General features: G+C 46.2%; 2 protein-coding genes across 4 annotated transcripts in view; both read left to right on the forward strand.

Annotated features, from left to right (window-relative positions):
- The window catches only part of LOC129683267 (sodium-dependent glucose transporter 1C), a 31451-nt gene extending 19009 nt beyond the window's left edge, over positions 1-12442 (forward strand). For both annotated transcript variants that reach the window (XM_055615886.1, XM_055615885.1), the window contains exons 3-4: positions 5933-6049; positions 7476-12442. In XM_055615886.1, the coding sequence (XP_055471861.1) occupies positions 5933-6049; positions 7476-8404 (1046 nt within the window). In that variant the 3' untranslated portion in view covers positions 8405-12442. The remainder of the gene's footprint in view (positions 1-5932; positions 6050-7475) is intronic.
- Positions 12443-17986: 5544 nt separating this feature from the next.
- Positions 17987-23175, forward strand: part of LOC129683268 (sodium-dependent glucose transporter 1A-like) — a 9281-nt gene continuing 4092 nt past the window's right edge. The window contains exons 1-4 of one of the 2 annotated variants that reach the window (XM_055615888.1): positions 17987-18339; positions 19499-19667; positions 20864-20980; positions 21930-23169. In XM_055615888.1, the coding sequence (XP_055471863.1) occupies positions 18190-18339; positions 19499-19667; positions 20864-20980; positions 21930-21946 (453 nt within the window). In that variant the 5' untranslated portion in view covers positions 17987-18189 and the 3' untranslated portion in view covers positions 21947-23169. Of the gene's footprint in view, positions 18340-19498; positions 19668-20863; positions 20981-21929; positions 23170-23175 lie in introns of those variants that run through there. The other variant, XM_055615887.1, reaches the window with a different exon arrangement.

The raw sequence follows: 23175 nt of genomic DNA on the forward strand, positions 1-23175 counted from the left end.
CGGGCAGTTTCATCTGCCAGGCGGTTACCTCGAGCCTCAGGGCTGTTCCCTTTTTGGTGGCCCAGACAGTGAATGATGCTCAACTTTAAGGGTAGGAACAACGCCTCGAGCAAGGCTAGTATTTCAGCCTTGTTTTTGATTTCTTTTCCCTCCGAGGTCAACAGTCCCCTTCTTCGGTATATTTCCCCATGAATATGGGCCGTGGCAAAGGCATAGCGGCTATCGGTATAGACGTTAAGCTTCTTACCTTCTGCCATCTGGAGGGCTTGAGTCAGGGCGATGAGTTCAGCCCGCTGTGCCGAGGTACCAGGTGGTAAGGCCCTAGCCCAAATTACCTTAGTCTCAGTGGTGACCGCAGCCCCTGCTCTTCGTTCTCCGTTGTCTAAAAAACTGCTCCCGTCTGTGTACCAGGTGAAGTCGGCGTCAGGAAGGGGCTGATCGGTCAAATCAGGCCGGGTGCCATGTACCTCTGCAAGTATCTGGAGACAGTCATGAGTTTCTGGACTCTCCGGTAGGGGAAGTAGTGATGCTGGATTGAGTGTTACCACAGAGCCAAAACGTACTCGGTCAGTGTCTAGTAGTAGAGACTGATAGTGGGTCATGCGGGCATTTGAAAGCCATTGGCCCGGAGGTTGTTTGACCAGGGCTTCCACTGCATGAGGAGCCAAAATTGTTATCGGTTGCCCCATTGTTAGCTTACTTGAGTCTTTGGTTAGGAGGGCAATTGCCGCGACCATCCTCAAACAGGGAGGCCACCCTGAAGCCACCGGGTCAAGTTTCTTGGACAGGTAAGCAATCGGGCGCCTCCATGGCCCCAGTCTTTGAGTCAGGACTCCTTTAGCATAGCCTTGTTTCTCATCAACAAATAGCTCAAAGGGCTTATTTAAGTCGGGAAGTCCCAATGCGGGGGAGGTTAGTAAGGCCTCTTTAATAGCTGTGAAGGCCGTTTGTTGCTCATTCCCCCAGGTGAAAAGGGTACCTAGTTTGGTGAGTGGGTAGAGCGGTGCAGCCATTTCGGCAAATCCTGGAATCCAGAGCCAACAGAATCCCGCCGTTCCCAAGAACTCCCTCAACTGCTTTGGGCTTTTAGGCACTGGATTATTCAGGATTGTTTGTTTTCGTGCTCTTGTCAGCCATCTTTGACCATCCCTGATCTGATAGCCTAAGTAGGTGACTTGCCTCTGACATATTTGGGCCTTTTTAGCTGAGGCCCTATACCCCAGAGTTCCCAAAGCCCTCAAGAGGGCCTTTGTTCCTTCCCTACATTGTTCTTCAGTTCTTGCAGCCAGGAGGAGATCATCCACGTATTGGAGCAAGATTAGGGCTGGGTGTAATACCCTAAAGTTAGCCAGGTCTCGATGTAATGCTTCGTCAAACAAGGTAGGGCTATTCTTGAACCCTTGGGGGAGCCTAGTCCAAGTGAGTTGTCCTGATAACCCCAACTCTGGGTCCTTCCATTCAAAGGCAAAAATGGACTGGCTCTGAGGATGGAGCCTTAGGCAAAAGAATGCATCCTTGAGGTCCAGGACTGTATACCAAATATAGGCCGGTGGTAATCCAGTCAGCAAACTGTATGGATTAGGGACTGTTGGGAGTATATCCTCTACCCTCTTATTGACCTCTCTTAGGTCCTGAACGGGGCGATAATCGCCTGTGCCTGGCTTTTTGACCGGAAGGAGGGGAGTATTCCAGGGAGACTGGCAAGGGGTCAAGATTCCCTGTTCCAAAAGCCTCTTTATGTGGGGCCGGATTCCTTGGTAGGCCTCTCGAGACATAGGGTATTGTCTGATGGAGACCGGAGTTGCGGTCGCTTTGAGGGGTATAATTAGAGGTGGCTGTTGGGTAGCCAATCCCATTCCCCCTGTTTCTGCCCAGGCAGATGGGAAGTTGTCCAACCAGTCAGATATGTCCTCAGCCGGAGGCCCCTCAGGGGGCCTCTCAGGCTCATGTAACCGATATTCTTCCTCCAGGTCAATGGTCAAGACATGTAATGGCTGTCCCTGTGGCCCCGTAATATGGGCTTTAGTCCCTTCAAAATGAATCTGCGCTTTAAGTTTCATTAATAGGTCTCTTCCAAGCAAAGGGTAAGGGCAATCAGGTACATGCAGAAAGGAATGGATCACCTTACCAGTAGCAAGCAGTACCTTTCTTTCGGTGGTCCAGCGGCACTTCTTCCCTCCAGTAGCTCCCTGAACCCATGCTGACTTATCAGACAGGGGTCCTGGAGACGTGGTGAGCACTGAGTGTTGAGCTCCGGTGTCCACCAAGAAGGTGACGGGTTGGCCCCCCACGTTAAGGGTTATCCTGGGTTCAGGGGGGGGGCTCCTGACCCCGACCTCCCTAATCCTCGAGATTGAGTAGGGCAGTTTGAGGCCGGAGTTTGCGTGGCCCCTTTGGCTTTTTCGGACAGTTTTGGACCCAATGACCTTTTTCTTTACAGTAAGCACATTAATCTTTATCCAGTGGGAAGTTTCTTCGACCTCCCAGGTCCTGTCTATTCTGCCTCTGACCTGTCACTACGGTGGCCAACAACTTACTGAATTCCCTGTTTCTCTTACGTTCTCTCACATTCTCTCTCTCCTCTGCTTCTTTCTTCAGTCTCTCATCTCTCTCTTCCTGTGTCTCTCTCTTGTTAAAAATCCGTTCTGCCTCCTTCAGCAAATCCTGCACTGAACACTCTCTCAAGTTTTCTAGTCTCTCTAACTTCCTTCTGATATCTGGGGCAGATTGCCAGATGAAAGACATGGCCACGTTAGTCGCCTGATCTGGGCTCTCTGGATCATAGGGAATGTACATACGGTATGCCTCTTTAAGTCGCTCTAAGAAAGCGGAAGGGGACTCCTCAGACGTTTGAGTCACCAACTTAACCTGGGCCAAATTGGTAGGGCGCCTTGCAGCCCCTCAGAGACCCGCTATAAGCAACTGGCAGTAGAGACGTAGGTGTTCCCTACCGCGTTCGGTGGAGAAATCCCAGTTGGGCCGTTCCAAGGGGACGGCAGCGTCAATCCGGTCGGGTAGTTGGGTAGGTTGTCCATCATCTCCTGGAACATTTTGCGGGCCTCCAAGATGACTCGCTGTTTCTCCTCTGTGGTCAGCAGCGCCTGGAGCAGCTGCTGGCAATCATCCCAGGTAGGCTGGTGGGTCACTAGAATGGACTCGATAAGGGCTGTTAACCTAGAAGGGTCCTTTGAAAAAGGGGGATTGTTATTTTTCCAATTATATAGGTCAGACGCGGAGAAGGGCCAGTATTGGAGTTGGCGGTCTGGCCCCGTCCGCAACGGAAATGCCTGAGAGGAGGGATCAGGAGTTATTTCCCGACGCCCCCTCAGTCATCCTGCTACCGGGGATGAGGGGGGCTCTTCTTGGGGTTCCCGTCTTGCAGCCGCCCCCTCTGGTTCCTCTACAGGTACAGGGTCTGGGTTTCCGTATGGAGGAGGTTGTTCAGTTAGGAGGTCCAGAAGGGGACCATCATCTGCCGGCAGCACTGGGGGTGTCTTCTTTTGCCCAGAGGTCTCCTTTGGATCCGACTTCATACGAACCGGAAAAAGTGTAGAGTTAGCCGGGGCTGGAACTAGTGGAGGAGAAAGAAAAGGGGCGGACAGGGTGGACCTCGGCCGAGGGGGAAGGAAAGGTTTTACCCATGGTGGGGGACTCCTGACCAGAGATTCCCATGTGATGATATAGGGAATCTGGTCAGGATGTCCATGGGGTCCAGGATCCATGACTTTGACTTTAACCTGTAAAATAACTTCTAAGTTAAAAGTGCCATCTCGTGGCCAGCCCACGTCAAAGGTGGGCCACTCCAATGAACAGAAGGTGTCCCATTTCCCTTTTCGCACATCCACCGAGAGGTTGTGGGCGATATCACGGACTTCCTTGAAATGCTGTAAAGTTAAACTTTTGGGGGTGGTGACAGTTTGTCCCATGTTTTCAGCTAGATAGAAAACACTTACTATACTTATAACAAAAATTAGACAGACAAAACACAACACAAGCCGCGCGGCACGAGATCGGCGCAAAACTGAAAGCAAAAATTCAGATGGAGACTGTGTTGGAGATCCGGTTTCTCCGCCTCCCAAATGGAGCACGTAGCCTTCGGTCAGGGGCAAAGCCCCAAAAAGCCCGAGTCGGCTCGTACTTCCAGTCAGACGGGGAGCCAAGCTGGCCCCCACTCAGATGAGAGTCAGTGGGACCGAACCCACTCAAACTCTCTCAGACACCTCTGGGACGTCACCCAAAGGTTGCGGAAGAGAAGTCTGAGCCCGTCAGCTCCTTCTGATTTCCGCCTGATTCAGATGACCTGATCAAGTCTCAGATTGCACACTAAACAGACACAGAAACGCACGACAAAATGACGGCTACACACAACAGAAAAGACGGCTGGCCAGCTTACCTCCCGAGGGTGGGTCGGTGGTCCCTGGGTGGGGGTCTCAAATCCCGGACGAGCCCCCACATGAAAGACCCCCTGAGGGTATCTTTCGTCTGAGAGACCCCCCTCCCAAGGATCAGCGAGTCCAGGCGTTCGGATGCAAACAGCAAGAGGCTTTATTGGATACACGGGTACCCGGGCGGAAAGCCACTCAGATGACTTTACGCGCCTTTCCGGGTGGAAAGCTGGGTTTTTTATAGGGTTAGAGCAGAAGCACTGATACAGAAGCGAGAAGCATAGTTACAGGGAGCTGATTGGCTCTTTCACATGAAACCATAACATGAATCAGGGTTGGCAGGGACACCAGAATTCCAGGAACTGGGTGGTCAAAACAATTATGACGACCTTGACTAGTGCCGCCATATGTTGCTTTTCCCAGGACTCCTATCTCAGCCGGACCACCTGTCAGATATCCCATGAGGGTGGTCAGGACAAAGTTGTTTTTGGCTCAGTTGGGGCAGCCTTGACCGCAGATATCTTGAGGGGGTGACTTAGCTGGATTTCTCAGAGTAATTTTTAGTTCCCATCCGGCCTTTACTATTTTTCCCAGAACTGTGGTACGCCACAAAATGGCGTTAGCTATGTTTAACTCTGTTTAACTCAGGGTGATATGGGGTCTTTCAAAATAGGTACCGTGGCTATTGGGCCTGGGTTTGAAACTTAACACCCTCTAGAATTGTTGATGAATAAGTAAACAACAGTGCTGATTTCCAAAGTAAGCTCAAAGAATGTGTGTGTGTGTGTGTGTGTGTGTGTGTGTGTGTGTGTGTGTATGTGTGTGTGTGTGTGAGAGAGAGAGTGCGCAATTTTGGGTGAGAGGATCTTTTGAGACTCAAGCTCAAGGCCTGATTCTTTTAGTGTGTGCTCTACCAGGACCTTGTACCTCCCTTCCTACCTGCTACACTAATTTATTTAAACTATTTTTTTATTATTTAATTTTAGTTGGGGGAGGGTAAGTATGGGCATGTAGAGGTCAGAGGTCAACATCAGTTTTCTGTTTGTTTGTTTTGTTTTGTTTTTGCCTTTTTGTTACCTTAGATCCTAAAATTCCATTAGTTTAAAAATGTCAAGCCTTTCAAAAATTTCAGTTTATCTTATTTGTTAGAAACATTGTTGAGCTTTTATAACTTTTGAATAGTATTAGAATTGTATACAGATACATACACACACACATTTTTTTTTGAGCAGGTCTCTCTATGTAGCCATGGCTATCCTAGAATTTGGTGCATAGACCAAATTGGCCTCAAATTTTACATAGATCTACCTGCCTCTCCTCCCCAAATTCTGGAATTAAAGGCATGTACCACCACACCCAGTAAATATCTGTATCTTATAACCTATAAAGATAATATAAGATTTACATGAAATAACCAATCTTTATAAATCCTCAAATTATCCAGTTTTAACTTGGCCGGCCGTGCTTTCAGTGTTGCTTTTAAGGCATTGCCTTGACCCTGTGTGAATCCTGTTTCTCTAACCGAAGTTTTCCACCCTTCTTCTCAGGAATGTCAATGCTGGCTACCACAACTGGTCTTTACCTTATTCCTTTCTGCAAGACAGCAACTCTACTGATTGCCATGATGTCTGTATTCGGTGCCTCCTTTGGCTCTCTGGATACAGGTTAGTGTGTCTCTCCTGTTAGTTCTGGGGAAAGTGGATAAAACGACACCCTCACCAGCAAGCCTCATGAAATGACACAGGCTCACTGAGATGGTGATAGTTCACTTATTTAAACCCACCCTTTAGCAGCTGCGCTGCGTGCCAACCAGGACACCAGTTTTGAACAACTACTGGTTAAGCGAACTAGACTATATTTCCCTGTGAAAGGGCATTGATTTGCAGTATCAAAACGTGAAAAGACCCCTTCCCTGTGGGTAATTACAGTGTAGGCTTTCATTTTGAGATAGAATTAGATCATATTAAAATGAGAATTAGGATGAACCGAAATTGGGCTATAAAAGCATAGAAAAAGCCATCCAGCTTAAAACACGCCCACATTTGAGTTCAGAGGAGCCTATGTTGTGAGCAACTTTTCTTTTATATCAGAAGTTTGTATGTGTCCTCGTGTTTTCAATAACCTGTCAGACGATGTACGTGGTTTTTGTTCACCCTAGTTCCAGCTTTCTATTCCTGGTGGTATTACTCTGGAGGTGGAAATAGCTTAGGCTTTAGACTTCATTTAGTTGAAAATGATAGGGTGGAATTGTGTGTCTGTCTGATTTTTAAAAAGAGCCACAGACTTGATGCTTTCTCACTTTGGAGCTGTTCAGAGAGCAGGAACTCCCCTTCCAACAGATAATCTTGTTTCCTGTAACAGGTCCTATAACTGGGTGTTTTACCCATGAATAATCTTTAGTGGCTGCCAACTCCAAGTACATAAAGCTAAAAACTTGCAATATAGTTGTTAAAGTTTGAAAACATATTTATTAAATATATTATAAAAATTTGCAATACATAATAACAAGTACATGGATAAATATTATTCAAATATTATACAAAATGGTAATTCCACCATTTTGTAAAAAGCTTTGCAAATGTTCCTGGAAGGCAGTGATCACCATTCCGTAGGTCATGTATATGAGACACCACAATGCATACATAGTTCTGGGAGATGCATTAGGGAGCTTGAACCGCAGAATCACCTCACAGCTCATGCTAAAGAACTTAGAGCATTTCTCATGCTCACCCTTGCAATGCCTGTTGGTCTGGTTTCTGATGGCAATGAAGCATTTTTTTGTGTTTTTATAGGATTCTTTAGATTTCTATTATTTTTTTATTATGTGCATGTGTTTGTGTCTGTATGTGGGGTATGTGCACATGAATGCGGGTGTTCAGGAAGAGGTTGCTGATTCCACTGGGAACTGGACTTATAGGGATTTGTGAGCCCCCAGACTCGGGTGCTGGGAACTCAGTTCTGGTCCTCTGCTCTTCACCGCTGGGTTGTTTCTCCACCCCTGGTTTGTTTTTGTTGTTGTTGTTTGTTTTGTATTGTTTTTTATTAAGTTACTGTGTCTAGCAAATCACTTTCTTCATGTGTCATTGGCAGGTGCAAATGTCCTCATCTTGATTCTTTGGGGGGACAAAGGAGCCCCCCATATGCAGGCCTTGCACTTCAGTTTTGCCTTGGGCGCTGTCCTGGCGCCCCTGCTGGCTAAACTGGCCTGGGGTACAGCAGCATCTGCTCAGAACCACACCGAGTCCGACTTTGACCCTCTAATGCTGAACCAATCCTCTGAGGCCTCCACAGGCTCACTGTTTGCGCCACCCGATGACATGACTCTCCTGTGGACATATGCTTCCATCGGCACCTATGTTTTAGTCGTTTCTGTCTTTCTCTTTGGTCTGTTTTGTAAGAAACGTTCAAGGCAAAAAAAATCCACAGCATCTGCTCAGGTAGCTCGAAGGGCTAAATATCACTGGGCCCTGCTCTGCCTCCTCTTCCTCTTTTTCTTCTTTTACGTGGGAGCTGAGGTGACCTACGGCTCTTATATATTCTCCTTTGCCACCACCCATGTTGGCATGGAAGAAATCGAGGCAGCTGGCTTGAACTCCATCTTCTGGGGCACCTTTGCAGCCTGCAGGGGCCTGGCCATCTTCTTTGCAACAGTCTTACAGCCTGGAACCATGATTGTGCTGAGCAACATTGGCAGCCTGGCCTCATCTTTCTTTCTGGTGCTTTTTGACAAGAGCCCTCTCTGTCTCTGGATCGCAACGTCTGTGTATGGAGCCTCAATGGCAACTACATTTCCCAGTGGAGTTTCTTGGATTGAGCAGTACACCAGCATAAGTGGGAAATCTGCAGCATTCTTTGTCATTGGTGGTACCCTGGGAGAAATGGCGATTCCTGCAGTGATCGGGATTCTCCAGGGACACTACCCAGATCTGCCGGTAGTTCTGTATACATGTCTGGGGTCAGCCATCTGCACTGCTGTTTTGTTTCCTGTGATGTATAAATTAGCCACCCTACCTCTGTGATGGTGATGCAATGGAAAGAAAACATCTCAGGTGGTCAGAACATGTTGTCCTCTAATTTTGGCCCATAAAGAAAGGAATGAATGGGAAGATGCAGAAAAGTGGAGTGGAATGAATGGACTTTGAAGACCTTGAACAAGGCAAGGAGGCAGTCTGTATTAGCTGTCTAGAAACATTTGCATTGAGCCCACAGTTGGTATTCTCACCAATTCCTCTCAAGCCCATTTGATTTGGATTAACAGTAGGTTAATCCCTCTGTGAAGTGCTGCGTTTGTTTGTTTGTTTGTTTGTTTGTTTTTACTTGTAACTGTGACCCATAATTGGCAAGAAGCCAAAGAAGGGCTAATTTTGGCTCATGGTCTGTGCATGCAGTCTGTCATGGAGAGGTGGACCTGTTTACAAGAAGGTTCCTGGATCAGGAGCGTAGGGTGGGAACCTCATCCCTTCACATCTTGGCAGAACAAGAAGCTGAAAGGGGGCCAAAAATGTGGCCAGGTACAAAATCTCAAGCTTTGCCTGTTATGATATATTTAAAAATACTCCGTGCATATGACAGGTGTGATATAGAAGATAGTTATTTGGGGGAAGGGAAGCAGGAGAGAGTTAGGGGCTAAGTGAGCCATGAGGATAAGAGACAGAGAGAGACAGAGGGACAGAAATGGGGGAGGGGACACCCTCCCCAGAGAAACAAAAGCAGAGAGAGAGAGAGAGAGAGAGAGAGAGAGAGAGAGAGTAAGAGGTGGGGTTCTTTTATCCTGGGGCCCTTGTGGGCAGTGACAAATGATGACATCACAGGTGCCTAAGCATCAAGAGTTATGAACATTGCCTCTAGCAATGCACTTCCTCCAGAGGAGCCCCACTTCCTCCAGAGGAGCCCACTTCCTCCAGAGGATCTCTACTTCCTCCAGAGGAGCCCCACTTCCTCCAGAGGAGCCCACTTCTTCCAGAAGAGCCTACTTCCTCCAGAGGAGCTCTACTTCCTCCAAAGGAACTCCACCTCCTCCAGAGGAGCCCCACTTCCTCCAGAGGAGCTCTACTTCCTCCAAAGGAGCTCCACTTCCTCCAGAGGAGCTCCACCTCCTCCAGAGGAGCCCCACTTCCTCCAGAAGAGCCCCACTCCCTAAAGGTTCCACAATCCTTTAAAACAGTATGCTCCCCCCAGCCAGGCACCTAGTATTGAAGCAGATAAGTCATGGAAGAGGGGGTGTCATTTCACATTTAAGCTGTAGCAACTACCTGCTCAGACACCAGGACAAAGGAACTAATACTTGGAGAAGACAAAGTTCTTATTAACTCCTTATTTCAAAGTGAGGGGTTAAATGCAGGACTCTATATGGGCCAGATAAACACTCTTGCACTGGGAACTACCTGATTTCCTTGAAGCCACACTTCTAAATAGGTCAGTCAGAGAAGATCATCCCCAAAGTTTCAGTGGTCTCTGTGATTTAGGTCCTGAGGTCAATGTGTAGGAAATGCTAAGATGTTTTGAAATGCTCTGTAATTCCCAGAGTGTTGTATAAGTACTTCATGGTCTTGGACTCTTAATTTCTTATGGTGAGACTCCTGTTTTGGCAGGAGTCATTGGGCAGTATTTTTTGGTCTCTAACTTTCAGAGTATACAAAGAATTCATTCCTGTTTGAAAAGTTGGGTAGTGTTCAAATAGATTGACCATTGAGGAAGACAATGGATTTGCTGAGCCAATGATCAGGCTGTCCATATTCAGCAGTGAAGCTGGAGAGAATAGTTTCATGAAAGACTCTATTTGGGTGTGGACAGAAGTTTTCTTTTCCTGGTCAGTTGGATCCAAGAATGTTAAGTGGCTTATTTTCCTATATCTATAAAGAGATTTTGCAATGGGTTTTGTGAGCGCTGTCTGCAAGACTTGACTCCTTTTGGGTCTAAGCTGAGGTTCTTAATATGGTGCTGCCTGTCTCATCCCCTGAGCTATGATTCTAGCAATGAAAATGAGATGCTATCATAGCCGAGTTTGTCGGGGATATCTGCTGGAACAGCCAATGATTCCTTTCAAATGAAGAGCGAGATAGAAAGACCCTGAGAAGGTGCTACTGACTACGCTGTGTGCCAGTTTTATATACTTACTGTTCATATGCCCGTTGGTTTCCTAAAGAGTGTGTTTTTGCTGCTACATTTCATGGATCTGAAGGTGTGGCTTTCTTTCACACTTTAAGTATGCTTGAATCAGAATATGTTTTGTAGTCAATGATCATTTAATATCATGACAGATTATAATTGACAGCTGGCTTCTGTATACAGAGTAAAGATAACATGATTTATATTTGGTGTTTTATATTAGTTTTAAAAACAGTAACTACTTCAGTTGTGGACATTATACTATTTTTAACAATTTTAGGGGAAAGCTACTTATTTGTTTATTTTGTAATGCGGTCTTACCATCTCAAATGAGGTGGTCTTACCCCAGGTCGTTTTAGCCTCGTCTTAAACTTTGGGACTCAAACAATCCTCTTTCCACAGCCTTCTGAGTCCCTGGGAGCTAACTTCAGGCTGGCTATTTCTTAATACATGAATTTTTGCCTTTGTTCAGATAGGATTTGTAGACAGTTTGTTCTGACGTTTTGACAGTAGAGAGAATTTATGTCTCCTTGTGTTCAGATGTGATCAGCGGCATCTGTTGCACTATCTTAGTGGGAGGGTGAATTTGTATATAACGGTTTTCAGAGATCTGTAGGTACCTTGCAGTCAATATGAAAGCTGTGCTGTAGACTGGAGCCCTCAGGAAGACATCATAGGCCTGGCCTTTCTGTTCCTGTATTTGATTTTCACTGTTTTTAAGTAATAATCACATTATAAACGCTGTGAACATTTGTGACTTTCATTTACAGTGAGGCAGTCTGTCTAGGGTCTGGAACACTTGTGTTACCTATCATCCGAAGCTCTGCCTCCCCAATTTTAAAGTACTTGGGAAACCAAAGTAACAGTGAGAGGGTGGAGTGACGGCCACAGTAAGAGAGAAGAAATTATATTAATATTAATTCATATTAATTATGACAGAAACTTATGTATGCTATTCTTTATAAGTAGAATTAAGGAGTGATCTCTTTTACTTCTTCGCAAGTTTTCTTGTGAATGACATTTAATTCCAACCTGATCATAGTGTGTTTGTCTTCTCTTGTCTCTATAAATTGCTTCTGAATAAGTCTTTGGTTCAAGTGACGCCTAGCATCTTTCTTCACTACATCCTCTAACTATATGCCTACCGCCAAGCAGTTCCTAACAGCTCTGGAGAGGGTGGATGGATAAAAGGTTCTTGCTCTTTTTGTAGTGTCCTTTCCTCTTTGAAAGTGAAAGCATCACTGGGTGTGGTGGCGCACACCTTCAAACCCAGCGCTTGAGTGTTGCAGGATATTTGATCACACTGTGAGCTTCTGGAGTGTGTTTAATGGAAAAACCTGTTTCTAGTTGTGGTGTGGCTCAGGCCTAGCACACACCTTTAATCCAAGAGCCTCCTGCTCCTGCTAGGATTAAATAAAGTCTACCATAGGTCAAGAGGCAGAGCAAGCAACCAGTTGGCAGGGAATGAACATTGGAAAAAACCACAGAGAGTAAGAGCAAGTCAGGGGGATGAGTGCACAGGAAGTAGAAGGGAAGGACATTCAGTGTGAGAGGTTTTTGGACATGGCGTGGGGAAGGATGTACCATTCTCTTTTTGGGACATTGGCTGAGGAGAAAGGTCAGCGTTCTGGGTGCTTTCTCTGCCTCTCTGAGCTAGCAGGCTTTCACCCCAGCATCTGGCACATCCAGCATCTTTATTGGTAAAATTGACTGTTTGAGATTTTATTAAAAACAACACTTGGGGAATAAGGCAGGACGATCTCTGTGAGTTCAAGGCCAGCCTGGTCTACAAATCAAGTTCCAGGACAGCCAGGGCTACACAGTAAATTTCTTGAAAAAACGGAAAGAAAAAGAAAAGAAAGAAAGAGAAAAGAAGAGAAAGTACCTCTGCTCAAGGCTGGATCAGAATGCATTGTATGAGAAAAGAATAAAACAAACAAAAAACACCATGCCTTTGCTCAATTTATTGCTTTTCCTAAAGTCCTGGGGCCTTAGGCTATAGTACTATTTCCTTAAGCTGGACATTCTCTCTTTAGCATCTGCTTCCTTAATATTGTTATTTATTTGTTTATTTATTTATTCATTTATTATTTATAAGCAAGGTCTTGCTGTGTAGCTCCAGGCGGCCTCTAACTCACTAGGTAGCTCAGACTGGTCCTAACTCATGGCAGGCCTCCTGCTTCAGTCTCCTGAGTGCTGGTGTTTCAGGTTTGAGCCACCACACCCAGATAACATTCAGAGAACAAAAGAAACGGACAGAAGAGACAAGAATTGTGGTAAGAACATACTTGTGTTTAGAAGAAAATATGAAATTACCGAAGTTTCTGAAGTTTGCGTGATTGCATGTGTGGTGGAAAAATGAAGGAGCTTGAACGATGATCGTGTTGCCGGGGGCCATAATTAACCTTCAGTACAGCAAAAGCCACCCAGAGAGCTGCTCTTGCTACAGTCCAATTTTATGGGAAGCTTTTTAGGTTTCTTTTGGCGGGGGTGGGGGGAATCTTAGATCAGAAGCAGATACCGCTGTGCTTGTTTGTTTTATCCTGGGGTGCAAAGTGCTTTTCTCTGGCCTGGGATAAGACAAGTGTTTAGCAATCCTGAAGGAGGGCAAAGTGCCATCTGCTTCTGCCCCTCAAGAACCCATCAGCTCCAGGACCAGAAAGGACCAAGCAAAAACGTGATTGCAGTGTCCTCTTGTCCCCAGGGCTAGAAATAAGCCTTGGGTTCTGTGGATTTTAACCTCAACTGGTGAAGAATTACCTTGCAGTGTCCCCAGATCACCTCTGCCCGGCACTGTCCACTGACATGGCCACTCACTGTCTCAGTGGGGCCTGAGCACTGACCTTTAAGCTCAGTTGGTGTAAGCTCAGGCAGAGCTGAGGAGCCACACAAATGCAGACAACAGGCACCCCTGCTGGGCAGAGGCTCATTGACAGGCAGGTGGAGCTGTGCTCTCTGTGGGTGATTTTACTGTGAGCTCCCTCTGGAGGACAAGCTGGGACTGAGAGAGGGCCTGTTTGCTGCTTGCTCAGCAGGGAGAAAGGTGGGTTTGGCTGCTGAAGGTTCTGCCAAAACACCAGCAGTTCTAGGCTCTGCCCCCTGACCACCTCCTGTTCAGGCACTCCAATCAATTGTGACTATTTCCACCTAATCAATTGTAGTTTTATCTCCTCTTTGAATGAAAAAAATGAAGTAAAAGGAGGAAGACGTGACTAACTCTAAACTATGGAAATGGTTTTTATTTTAGATTTAAGGCAGAAAGCAGGCAGAGTCCAGGCTGAACATGGCTGCCCGACTAAACCAGACCACAAGAGGAGAGATGGGGAGAAAGAGCAAAGGAGGAGCTGCTGACTAAGAAAGGTGGCCTGAAGCCAAAGGACTGTTACATGATGAAGGCAGGGGTTGGGTTGCAGGGGGCAGAACCCAGCCCCTGGGAGAGAGAAGTTTGGGTTCAGGGGCGAGGTGAGAAGTGCTAGAAGGACCACAGGTACTGAAGGATGCTGGCAGAGCTGGGGAGGTTGCCATGGTTACTGCATGAGCTTTGCCTTGGGTTTCAGACCTAACACAGGTAAAGAGTAGGAGTGTGCTTGTGAAGTTATTACATCTACATATAATGGCATTCATTGTTTATATGGCTTTGTACAACAGCTTGAGTAGAATACTGTGACATATGATATAAATACATTTATAATTATTAAAATTTCACAAATATTTGCATTAAACTTAGACTCTTGGGTCATTAGTTGTCTTATTTTTAAGAGTGAGCTCAACATCTCTCCTTCAGAAATTAGCCAAGAATATCGTCATATTTTATCTTTTGGGTGTTTCACCCTTACTCTGGGTTCCAACAAAATGAGTAGTGTCTCCCTTCACACTGTAGCTGTAAAAATGGTGCGCACAATCCATGTTCTTTTTTTCAGCTTCTCTCAAGAACTTTACAACAATTTCTAAACCTACCAGTTCATCAATGAAACTTATTTGCTACATGACTTAGTGTGGATATTGTTGATAAATTTCTTCATGGAGAAGATTAGAGATGCTCCTCTGTCTCAGAGGAGAAAGGAGGCTCTCTGAAGTGCATGCCAGGCTGTAACTGAGATTCACCTCCTCCTTCTCTGTCTCCATCAGGCCCAGCACCTGGAAGCCTACTGTCAGTACACATGCCCTGTTTGGCACTTAGACAAGAAGAGTGAGTTCCAACTCAAGCCTGATTCATGAGTATGGGTTGGGACAATCTTTATGTGCGATGTGGGAAGGGGTTACTGGGCACTGTTTTAATAGAGGGAGAGGTAGCTAGAGACGAGGTTTCTCCTGAGTGCTAAAGCTGAGAGAAAAGAAGCATGAATTCAGTCTGAGATTTGCATGACTCCAACGCCTGTCTCTCTTCACTAAGCCACGCTGTTTTTATTCATGCTGGCCTCTTAGAAGCTGACATCTTGGCATATCTGTTTTATTAGTGTACTTTTGGCTTCATGTAATCAGGCTTCAGCTCATACTTGGCTACACAGACACTCTATTCCAGGGACTACTCCAGTTTCCTGGCTGTGTTTAATTCTTCAATTAATGCAACGATTTATCTACCAAAGCTTTGAAGGACTTACCTTAGTTGGTTTGTTTTTATGAGACAGGCTTTCTCTGTGTAACATCCCTGGCTGTCCTGGAACTTCCTCTGAAGTCCAGGCTGGCCTCGAATTCAGGGATCTGCCTGCCTCTGCATCCAGAGTGCTGGGAATGAAGGTGTGCGCCACCAGGTCCAACTTTTTGAGTGAGGAATTGTACTCCTTCAGGATGTGCTGGATGCCAAATCAGATGCCATGTCTGACTTCACAATTTCATAGTGGGCTCAGCAGGTGTGATGATGATGCCTCTTAATTGTCTACCATGAGTAACTTTAAAAGAACTGCTTTGCTTTCCTCTGTTTCTGCTGTTTTTGGCACTTTACTGTATATAAAGCCAACTGTGTCTGCTCAGCTCCCTGAACATGCAGTTGCTGGGGGAGGGGGCTTCTTGCTTCTTTGTTTTGTTGCCTCAGCTGGCCTTGACTATGTGACTGTTGCTTCAGCTCCCTTAGTGCTGGGGTTATAGGTGTGCTCCACCATGCCCGGCTTAACCGCCAATTCTTTCCTTACAGAACTGGATGTTGTTGGATCCTAGAAACCCCATCAGAGACTATCACAGTCAGGTCTAGTGGCCTATACCTATAATCCCAGTCTTGTCAAGCTGAAGCCAAAGGTTGAGAAGTTGAGGCCAGCCAGAGCTGCGCAGTAAGATCTTACTGCAAAAGGGGAAGGGAAAAAAAAGGAACTAATTATATCTTTAAACCAAATTTCTTTTAGTTCAGCCTTTTCACAATAAAATCTTTAAACCAAATGTTTCAGGTCAACCTTTTCATAGGGAAAAGGCCTAGTTTTAGAACTATTTATAGAAGTAATTTTGGCAGAACTTGAGATAAACTGAGGAAACAGAAAAAGGGAAGTATCAAGGTGTGCTGTCGGAGTCTTCCCAGAGATGATCAGGAAGATGGTGGCAACAGCATGGGTGCCACAGGAGTGGGGAAAGACTTCTTGAGGATGGGATGAGCTCACTTTGAGGTGAGGAAGAGGAATTGTCACGAAGGCAGACATTCTTGGAGAATGTTTCATTGTTGTATTAAATCTCAGTAGGTCAACAGGAACGAATTGCTAATGACCAGACTTAGGTGTGTGTCATTCAGAGCTCTTTACACGGTGGCTCTCACGTCTCCCGCATCACCTCATACCGAGCTTTGTCTACAGCACCCGCACTTTCCTTAAAGACACCTTCCTAAACACCCAAAGCCAAGGTGGGTCTCTGAAATCACAACTCCTGGGTCCCTTCATTTGTATTAGTACTAAGCACAGCTGTATGTTTTGGGTGTGGTTGTTTTATTCCAGTCTCTTCCATTAACCTGTAAAGCCTATACAGCTGGGAACTGTGGTCCTACTGTGTGCGTGTTCTCCCAGCATTCGGCACTGTCCAACTTAAGATGCTCCACACCCTCTACCTTCCGCACAGCTCCCTAACACTTTTCATTTGAAATACTCACTTCCCTGTGGACAATTCTATTATTCTACAAAGATCCCAAAGACATGTCTTTTCAGTGGAACCTTCTTCAAGCCTCCCAAATAGATGTAGTTCCTCTTTCCTAGATGTTCTCATGGCCCTTTCTTCACATTGCTTTTCCTAACAGGCTGACTCACGCAGCCAATGATTATTTACTTGTCTTCTTTCAACCAAATATGAAATATATATCAAACCCTAATTCTATCGTACATATCTGATTCTCGTTGTTTTATACACATCGTGTGAATACACACACTTGAGGCAAATTCTTACTGTGTGGTACAGGCTGGCCATGACCTGATTTTCAAGTGATCCCTCTGCCAGACTCTCTCTCAGGCAGCAGGGCCACCAAACAGCTCATGACTCTGGTTTTTAAAATCCTATTAGTTGTCATGACTTTGCTGTTTCAGAACACACACACACACACACACACACACACACACACACACACCGGAACTCTCAAATCGGTGGCTTTGGAGATCCATGGCGGCCTTTGTGAGAGTCTTTGCAAGAAATGGGGACTGGAAGGAAAGCCTTAGAGTGAGAGTTGGAAGCTGATTGCTGTATTCGACTGGGGTAATTTGGAAAGGCTTAATGACTGCACATGGATGGAGCTGTGTACCCTGCCTGTGAAGGGGTGGGGTGGGGGGTGTTGGATAAGCACCAAACTAATCAAAGTTGTCTCGTCCAGTGAAGAAGCAAAGACCTCAGCTTGCAAAACTTTACTCAGCCATCTGATACACCATGCTTTGTCCAAACTACGTGCCGAATCGGAAGAGACTTCTATCTGAAACTGCAGCTTTGAACCTGTGTTTGTCTCTGTTGCTCTTCCAGGGTTGTGGACTGAGTGGGTAGTAGCATCCTGAGGATCAATTAGCGCGTTCAAAAGCTCACGCGTCAGGGTAGGGCTTTGGGTAGCTTGTGAGGGCCAAACCTTCCCCCTCCTTCCTCTCCGCAGGTGACCCGGGGGGGGGGGGGCTCATCTTGTGTGTCTGGTAAAGCTTTTCCTCGGGACTCAGCTACTCCTGGGGGCTTGGCGAGGCTCTGAGGCTGCATGTGAGCCCTCGCCCCGAGGTGCGGCCGCCGGGGGGCCGCGTGCACCTGCGGCCCCGGGAGGCGGCGCGGGGAGAGGCCGGGCACAGGGGTGGGGCAGGGCTGCGCGCAGCTCTTAGACGGAGGGGTGAGGCTGGGAGAGTTCAGAGCCCTTCGGACCCGCCACGCTGGAGCTGGAGCTGGAGCTTCGCGGGGCCCCGGCCCCGACCACCGGGCTGCGGCTCCTGCAGGAAGCCGAGGTGCCAGCGCCGCGCAGCGAGCCGGAGGCGGCGGCGGCAGGGCGCGGCGGCCGGACGGGGGCGGCGCTTCGCTGGCTCGTCACGCTGGTCCTGTACGCCGCCTTCGTGGGGCTGGTGAGAGCCCGGGCTGACGCCTTCCCGGGCTGGCGCCGGGAACCGGCACTCCCCGGCTGCAGCCCGGCCTCCCCAGCCTGCGCAGCGGGAGCTCGGGAGCACCCCTCCCCGTGGGCTCCGCTTCCCCGCCTAGGAAACGGGCACTGCAGTGATCTTGGAGGGATTGTTTGTTTGCTTGTTTGTTTGGTCAACTCAAACGGGTCACTTTAATGTGTTTCCCAAGACGGTCAGCTGGGTGCGCCCGGAGGAGCTACAGCAAGGGCCACCCGACCTTCCCCTGCTCCCCTCCACAACCGTCCGCGCAAGCTCTGGACGCCGCGCGGCCTCTTCCCGGCGGCCTGAGCAAGTTCCGTCAACTGGTAGTTTTCTAGACGTAAAAAAAGGGGCCCCGAGGGGAAAGTGACTTTCTGCATCCCCCTAGGTGGTGAGAGCCGGGAGCTGCTCGCTTAGGCCGCACGGTGGCGCAGGCCTGTAGCCGGGCGCAGCGCCCTTCGTCTCTGAGATTGAGTGTTTTTAGACACTGCCTCCTTGGGTAGGACTGCTGCTGGGCTTGTGCTTCCTGCCCAGTTTCTGGGAGCACAGAGCACCCACACCTGCCTCACTCCTCGGGATGCTGTCATGGAACTATATTGCTTAGTCCTGGGTTCGGGCTGCTAAGATGGGGAGCACATTTGGTTTGGGGCACACCATTACTCCTGAAATGTAGACAGATGACCTAGAAACGGTTTTGTTAGAGGCACCAAGTGAATTTTCTCTTCAGCCCTCTTGGTTCTTGCCAACACATTGTGCAGGCATCATTTTATTGATAAAGCCTTTTTGTACATGGCTATGGAAATATACTAAGAGGCCTTATAAAAAGCCTTCCTGGTGGTCTTGGAATTTCATTAGAGAAACCTACAGATCTAGAAATATTCATAGTTGATTTCCAGCATATTGAATGTGTGTAGTTCAGAGAAAGAAACCCATGCATGCCAGAAGTATTGCTTAAAAAAAAAATAACCAACATGAGTAATAAGTTGATGTTTGAGTATTTAAATCTTGACATCTAAATTACTATATTAGTCATAAATGGAGTAGATTTAAAATAAGATACTTTGAGAATAAATTTTATATATCTTTTTAACTATTAATACAGAAAATTCTTTTCAGGTGTTCTTCAAAATCTAAAAAGAATTTCAACCAAAGCCAAATAAATAAAATTAAAAAATCGAGTAGAAGCTGGACACTCAGGCAGGCAGAGGCAGGCAGATCTCTGTGAGATCGAGGCCAGCCTGGTCTGCTATTCAGGGAAACCCTGTCTCTAAAAGCCAAAAACCAAAAACAAAAACAAACAGAAAATAGCTGAGTAGAAGAAATCTCACAGGGGCATATACCTCTAGTTGTGAAGGATTTAATAAAAAGAACTTGTATATTACATTGTAAGCCTCCCTCTCGTTTTTTATAATGGAAAGGCCACCATTTAAATAAACGTCACTTTAACGATTCTAAGTTTACAGCTCTTCTCTGTTTAAATTTTAGGGGCTGAGCGTTGCCATCCTTGGGCCTACATTTCAAGATTTGGCAAGAAATGTGAACCGAAACATCAGCAGCCTTTCTATCATTTTTGTGGGCCGGGCCTCTGGATTTTTAGGTGGCACTCTGATTGGTGGAGTTCTCCTTGACTATATGAACCATTTTTTACTTTTGGGTAATGTAAACATCACTTTTTTTTTTTTTTTCAATGAACTTCCAATAGACTCTGAGCATCAAAAGCATGGGCTGCAGAATGATTGGCAACGGAAATGGGCATAGGCATCCTCCTGGCGGCTTGGCTTCCTTAGCCTTTGCTGGATGGAATCCATACTGAACCCCCTAGAAACTAGATTTTTCTCTTTCTTGGGTGTGAGTGTTGGCAACCCTGAGGAACGCAGACCTTTCGTGTGGACCTTTAGGCTCTCCTCCAGGCACATGCACTGGTTGACCATGAAACCCTGCTTATCATGCTCTGGGGCCATGATGATCAGAAAGCGTTCTTGGAACCTGGCCAGGCTCTGTGGCCTTGGGCTTGAAGATGAAGGGACAGGGTACGGTAGAGAGATGATATAGGCTGCACTTCTGCCCTGCTGCCCCTGGCAGGGTTGAGCTCAGACTGATCCTCTTGGATCTCGACCCTGGAAAGGAGGCGTGAATAAAGACAATTTAGATTACTATACTAAAAGTGCTTCGGAAGCAAGGTTGATTTATTGCTGATGAATGAGTAATCATTACTTCCAACATGGAATGAAAGACTATTTTTTTTTCCTGTCTTTTATCCCACAAGCGAACTTATCTGGTAAAGTTTTCCTATAATCTATTATAATGATTGAGTCTTACTTCTTGTTTTTACATTGTTACCTCATAAAAATCCTTTTTGAAGAAATACTTTGGGACTGACTCACACACTATACAATATATCTTGTGTTATAATTTCTAGTTCGATCATTAGTAATGATAGAATCATATTCAAGCCATAGCAGTTTAATTGTTATGGTCCCTAACTATCATAAAAGCTTTAGATGAAACCATCACTTATCGCCACTGCATCTCTCGTTGAGTCATGATCAAACATTGTTGTTGTTGTTGTGATTTGGGTTTACCTTTTTTGGTTTGGGTTTTGAGACAAGATCTCACTATGTAGCCCTGGCTAGCTGCAGACAATCTCTGTAGACCGTGTTGGGCTCCAACTCATAAGGATCTAGCTACCTGTCTCCCATGTGCTATGATTAAAGGTGTGTAAAGCTATGCCCAGGCCAAAACCAGACAGTTTTAATTCAGTGTTGTTTTTTGAATTTTTTACGATGTTTCTTTGACTTGGGACCCTTAAGAATACTTGTTTTTATAGCTGGCTTTATTATCTTTTTCTAGGTGTTTCAATGTTGGCTACCACGGTTGGGTTTTATCTCATTCCTTTCTGCAAGAAGGCAATCTTACTGATTGTCATGATGTCTGTCTTTGGTGCCTCAGCTGGTGTAGTGGATACAGGTTGGTGAACCCTTCAGCATCATTTCCAGAATCTGGGTGAGGGGGTAGAGGACAGTACTATGATGGAAAGTAAACTGTATGAAATCACAGTGCCACTTGTCTTACTGCGAAATGGCATGGCCCACACATCAGAATCAGACTTCAGCATCGTTTCTCCTTGACAATTAGGGCACCGGTTGTCCAACATCTAACTATGACGTGAGCTTTGAGGATTTTGAGGATTGTTGGGTTAGCTGCACATGGAAGGACTCCCTTTCTGTGAAAAATTATAATGCAAATGGGCAGGCTTTTCTTTTGGGAAAGAGTTTGACCACTTTAGTATAAGAGAAAAATAATGCTCTGACAGGACAAACAAGGTATATTGGTTATCTTGTACCTGTTGTGATAAAATATTATGATGAAAGCAACTCAGAGGAGAAAGAGTTTATTTGGACTTACAGTTCTAGGGAATTTGAGTCCATGATTGGGGAGCAAACGCATGGTGGCAGGAGCAGGAAGCTGGGGATTCACATCTTCAACCACAAGCACAGAGCTGAGAGGGCAGTTGGAAATGGCTGGAGGCTTTTAAATTCTCAAAGCCTGGCCCCAGCGACACACTTCCTCAAGCAAGGCCACCTCCTAAACCTACTCACACGGTGTCACCAACTGGATACCAAGTATTCAAATGCCAGAGACTTTGGCAGATAGTCTCAGTTAAAGCACCACACAAGGGCAGAAGTATTACATGGCTGCAAAAGCGGCCATTCGCCTTAAAATGCACCCCAGATTCTGGGCTTAGAGAAGGCTGTGCAGGTACCACATCCTTGTCTTTCTTTTTTGGTTGTTTTTTCTTTCTCCACAGCAGAAAATCTCCATGCTTTACCCTATCATTGAAGACCTCCTAAATTACATGTAGTACTTTACTTATCCCTAATCCCAGCTCTCTGTCCCTGCCTTTCTTGCTCTACAGGAAGAAAAGAGATTTGATAGATCACGTAAATATTTGCCATTTCAAGCTTCATTAAAATGATACTGTGGACCTATAGGCTTGTCTCAGAATATCTGATTGTCTTAAGTTAGCAGAACACCAGTTGCTTCTGGCTTTTTGCCTTGCGGGTGTTGAAACTGTACAGTGTACAATTCTGAAAATTATTATTGTTTCCTGTAACAAGTATGCCAGAATCCAGGGCAATCCGGCTCAGCTCAGTGTTTAATGTCTGGTTTGGAGCTAAGTATATAACTTCTACAATTGAAACCAACACCCAGCTGAAAGCACGGAAGCTTTGAGAGTTTTCCCACCATGAGATAACAGTCTAGTATGGCACTGATATTCCCATATGGATGTGGGGCTACGGTTCAGTTGGGCAGAGTATTTGCCTGGCATGCATGAAATTCCGAGCTCAGTCCCTGGCACTGCATAAACTATAATCCCAGTGCCTAAGGGGTACCAGGTTAGGGTGTCAAAATTCCAAGCTCATCTTTCGCTGCGTAGCAAGTTCAAGGCCATTATAGCATATATTAGGGCTATCTCAAAAATTACAGATAAATTTATTGGTGTCTTACTGTTCTATTGCTGTGAGGAAACATCATGATCTGGGCAACTTATAGAAGAAGATGGTATTTAGCAGGGAGTTTGCTTACGGTTTCAGAGAGTTAGTTCATTACCAGGGCCACCTGTGAGCATGGTGGCTCACAGGCAGATAGAGCGCGAACAGTAACTGAGGGAGAGAGAACCTGAGAGGGACTGTGACTGGGCCTGATGTGGGCTTTTGAACCCTCAAAGCCCATCCCCAGTGAGAGACCTCCTCCACCAGGGCCACACCCCTCACCCCGTCTTCAACAGTTCACTGACTGGGGACTAAGCATGTAAACAGATGAGCTTATGAGGGCCAACCTCATTCAAACCACCGCAATTAGTATTACTCTCTAGTGAGGTTATAACAAATAATTGCTAGTGTGCCTGGCTCGCGTGGTGGTTTACTGACTTGCAGGCTCCATGAAGATAAGATGTAAGACAATCCTCTGGTGATGGTGGGTTACAGCCCCTTAGTTACAGAGCGGTTCTGGTGTAAACTTAGAACATCACAAAACTCCTATAGCCTGATGTAGACACCAATGGAATGTTCCTACTAAGTGCCTGTGAAATCATTTCTTTAACTGGTAGGTGGGAACGTCCTCATCCTGGATCTTTGGGGGGACAAAGGAGCCCCCCACAT

Source organism: Psammomys obesus, unplaced genomic scaffold, assembly GCF_907164565.1.
Source record: "Psammomys obesus unplaced genomic scaffold, mPsaObe1.curated_primary_1811, whole genome shotgun sequence".
Taxonomy (NCBI): domain Eukaryota; kingdom Metazoa; phylum Chordata; class Mammalia; order Rodentia; family Muridae; genus Psammomys; species Psammomys obesus.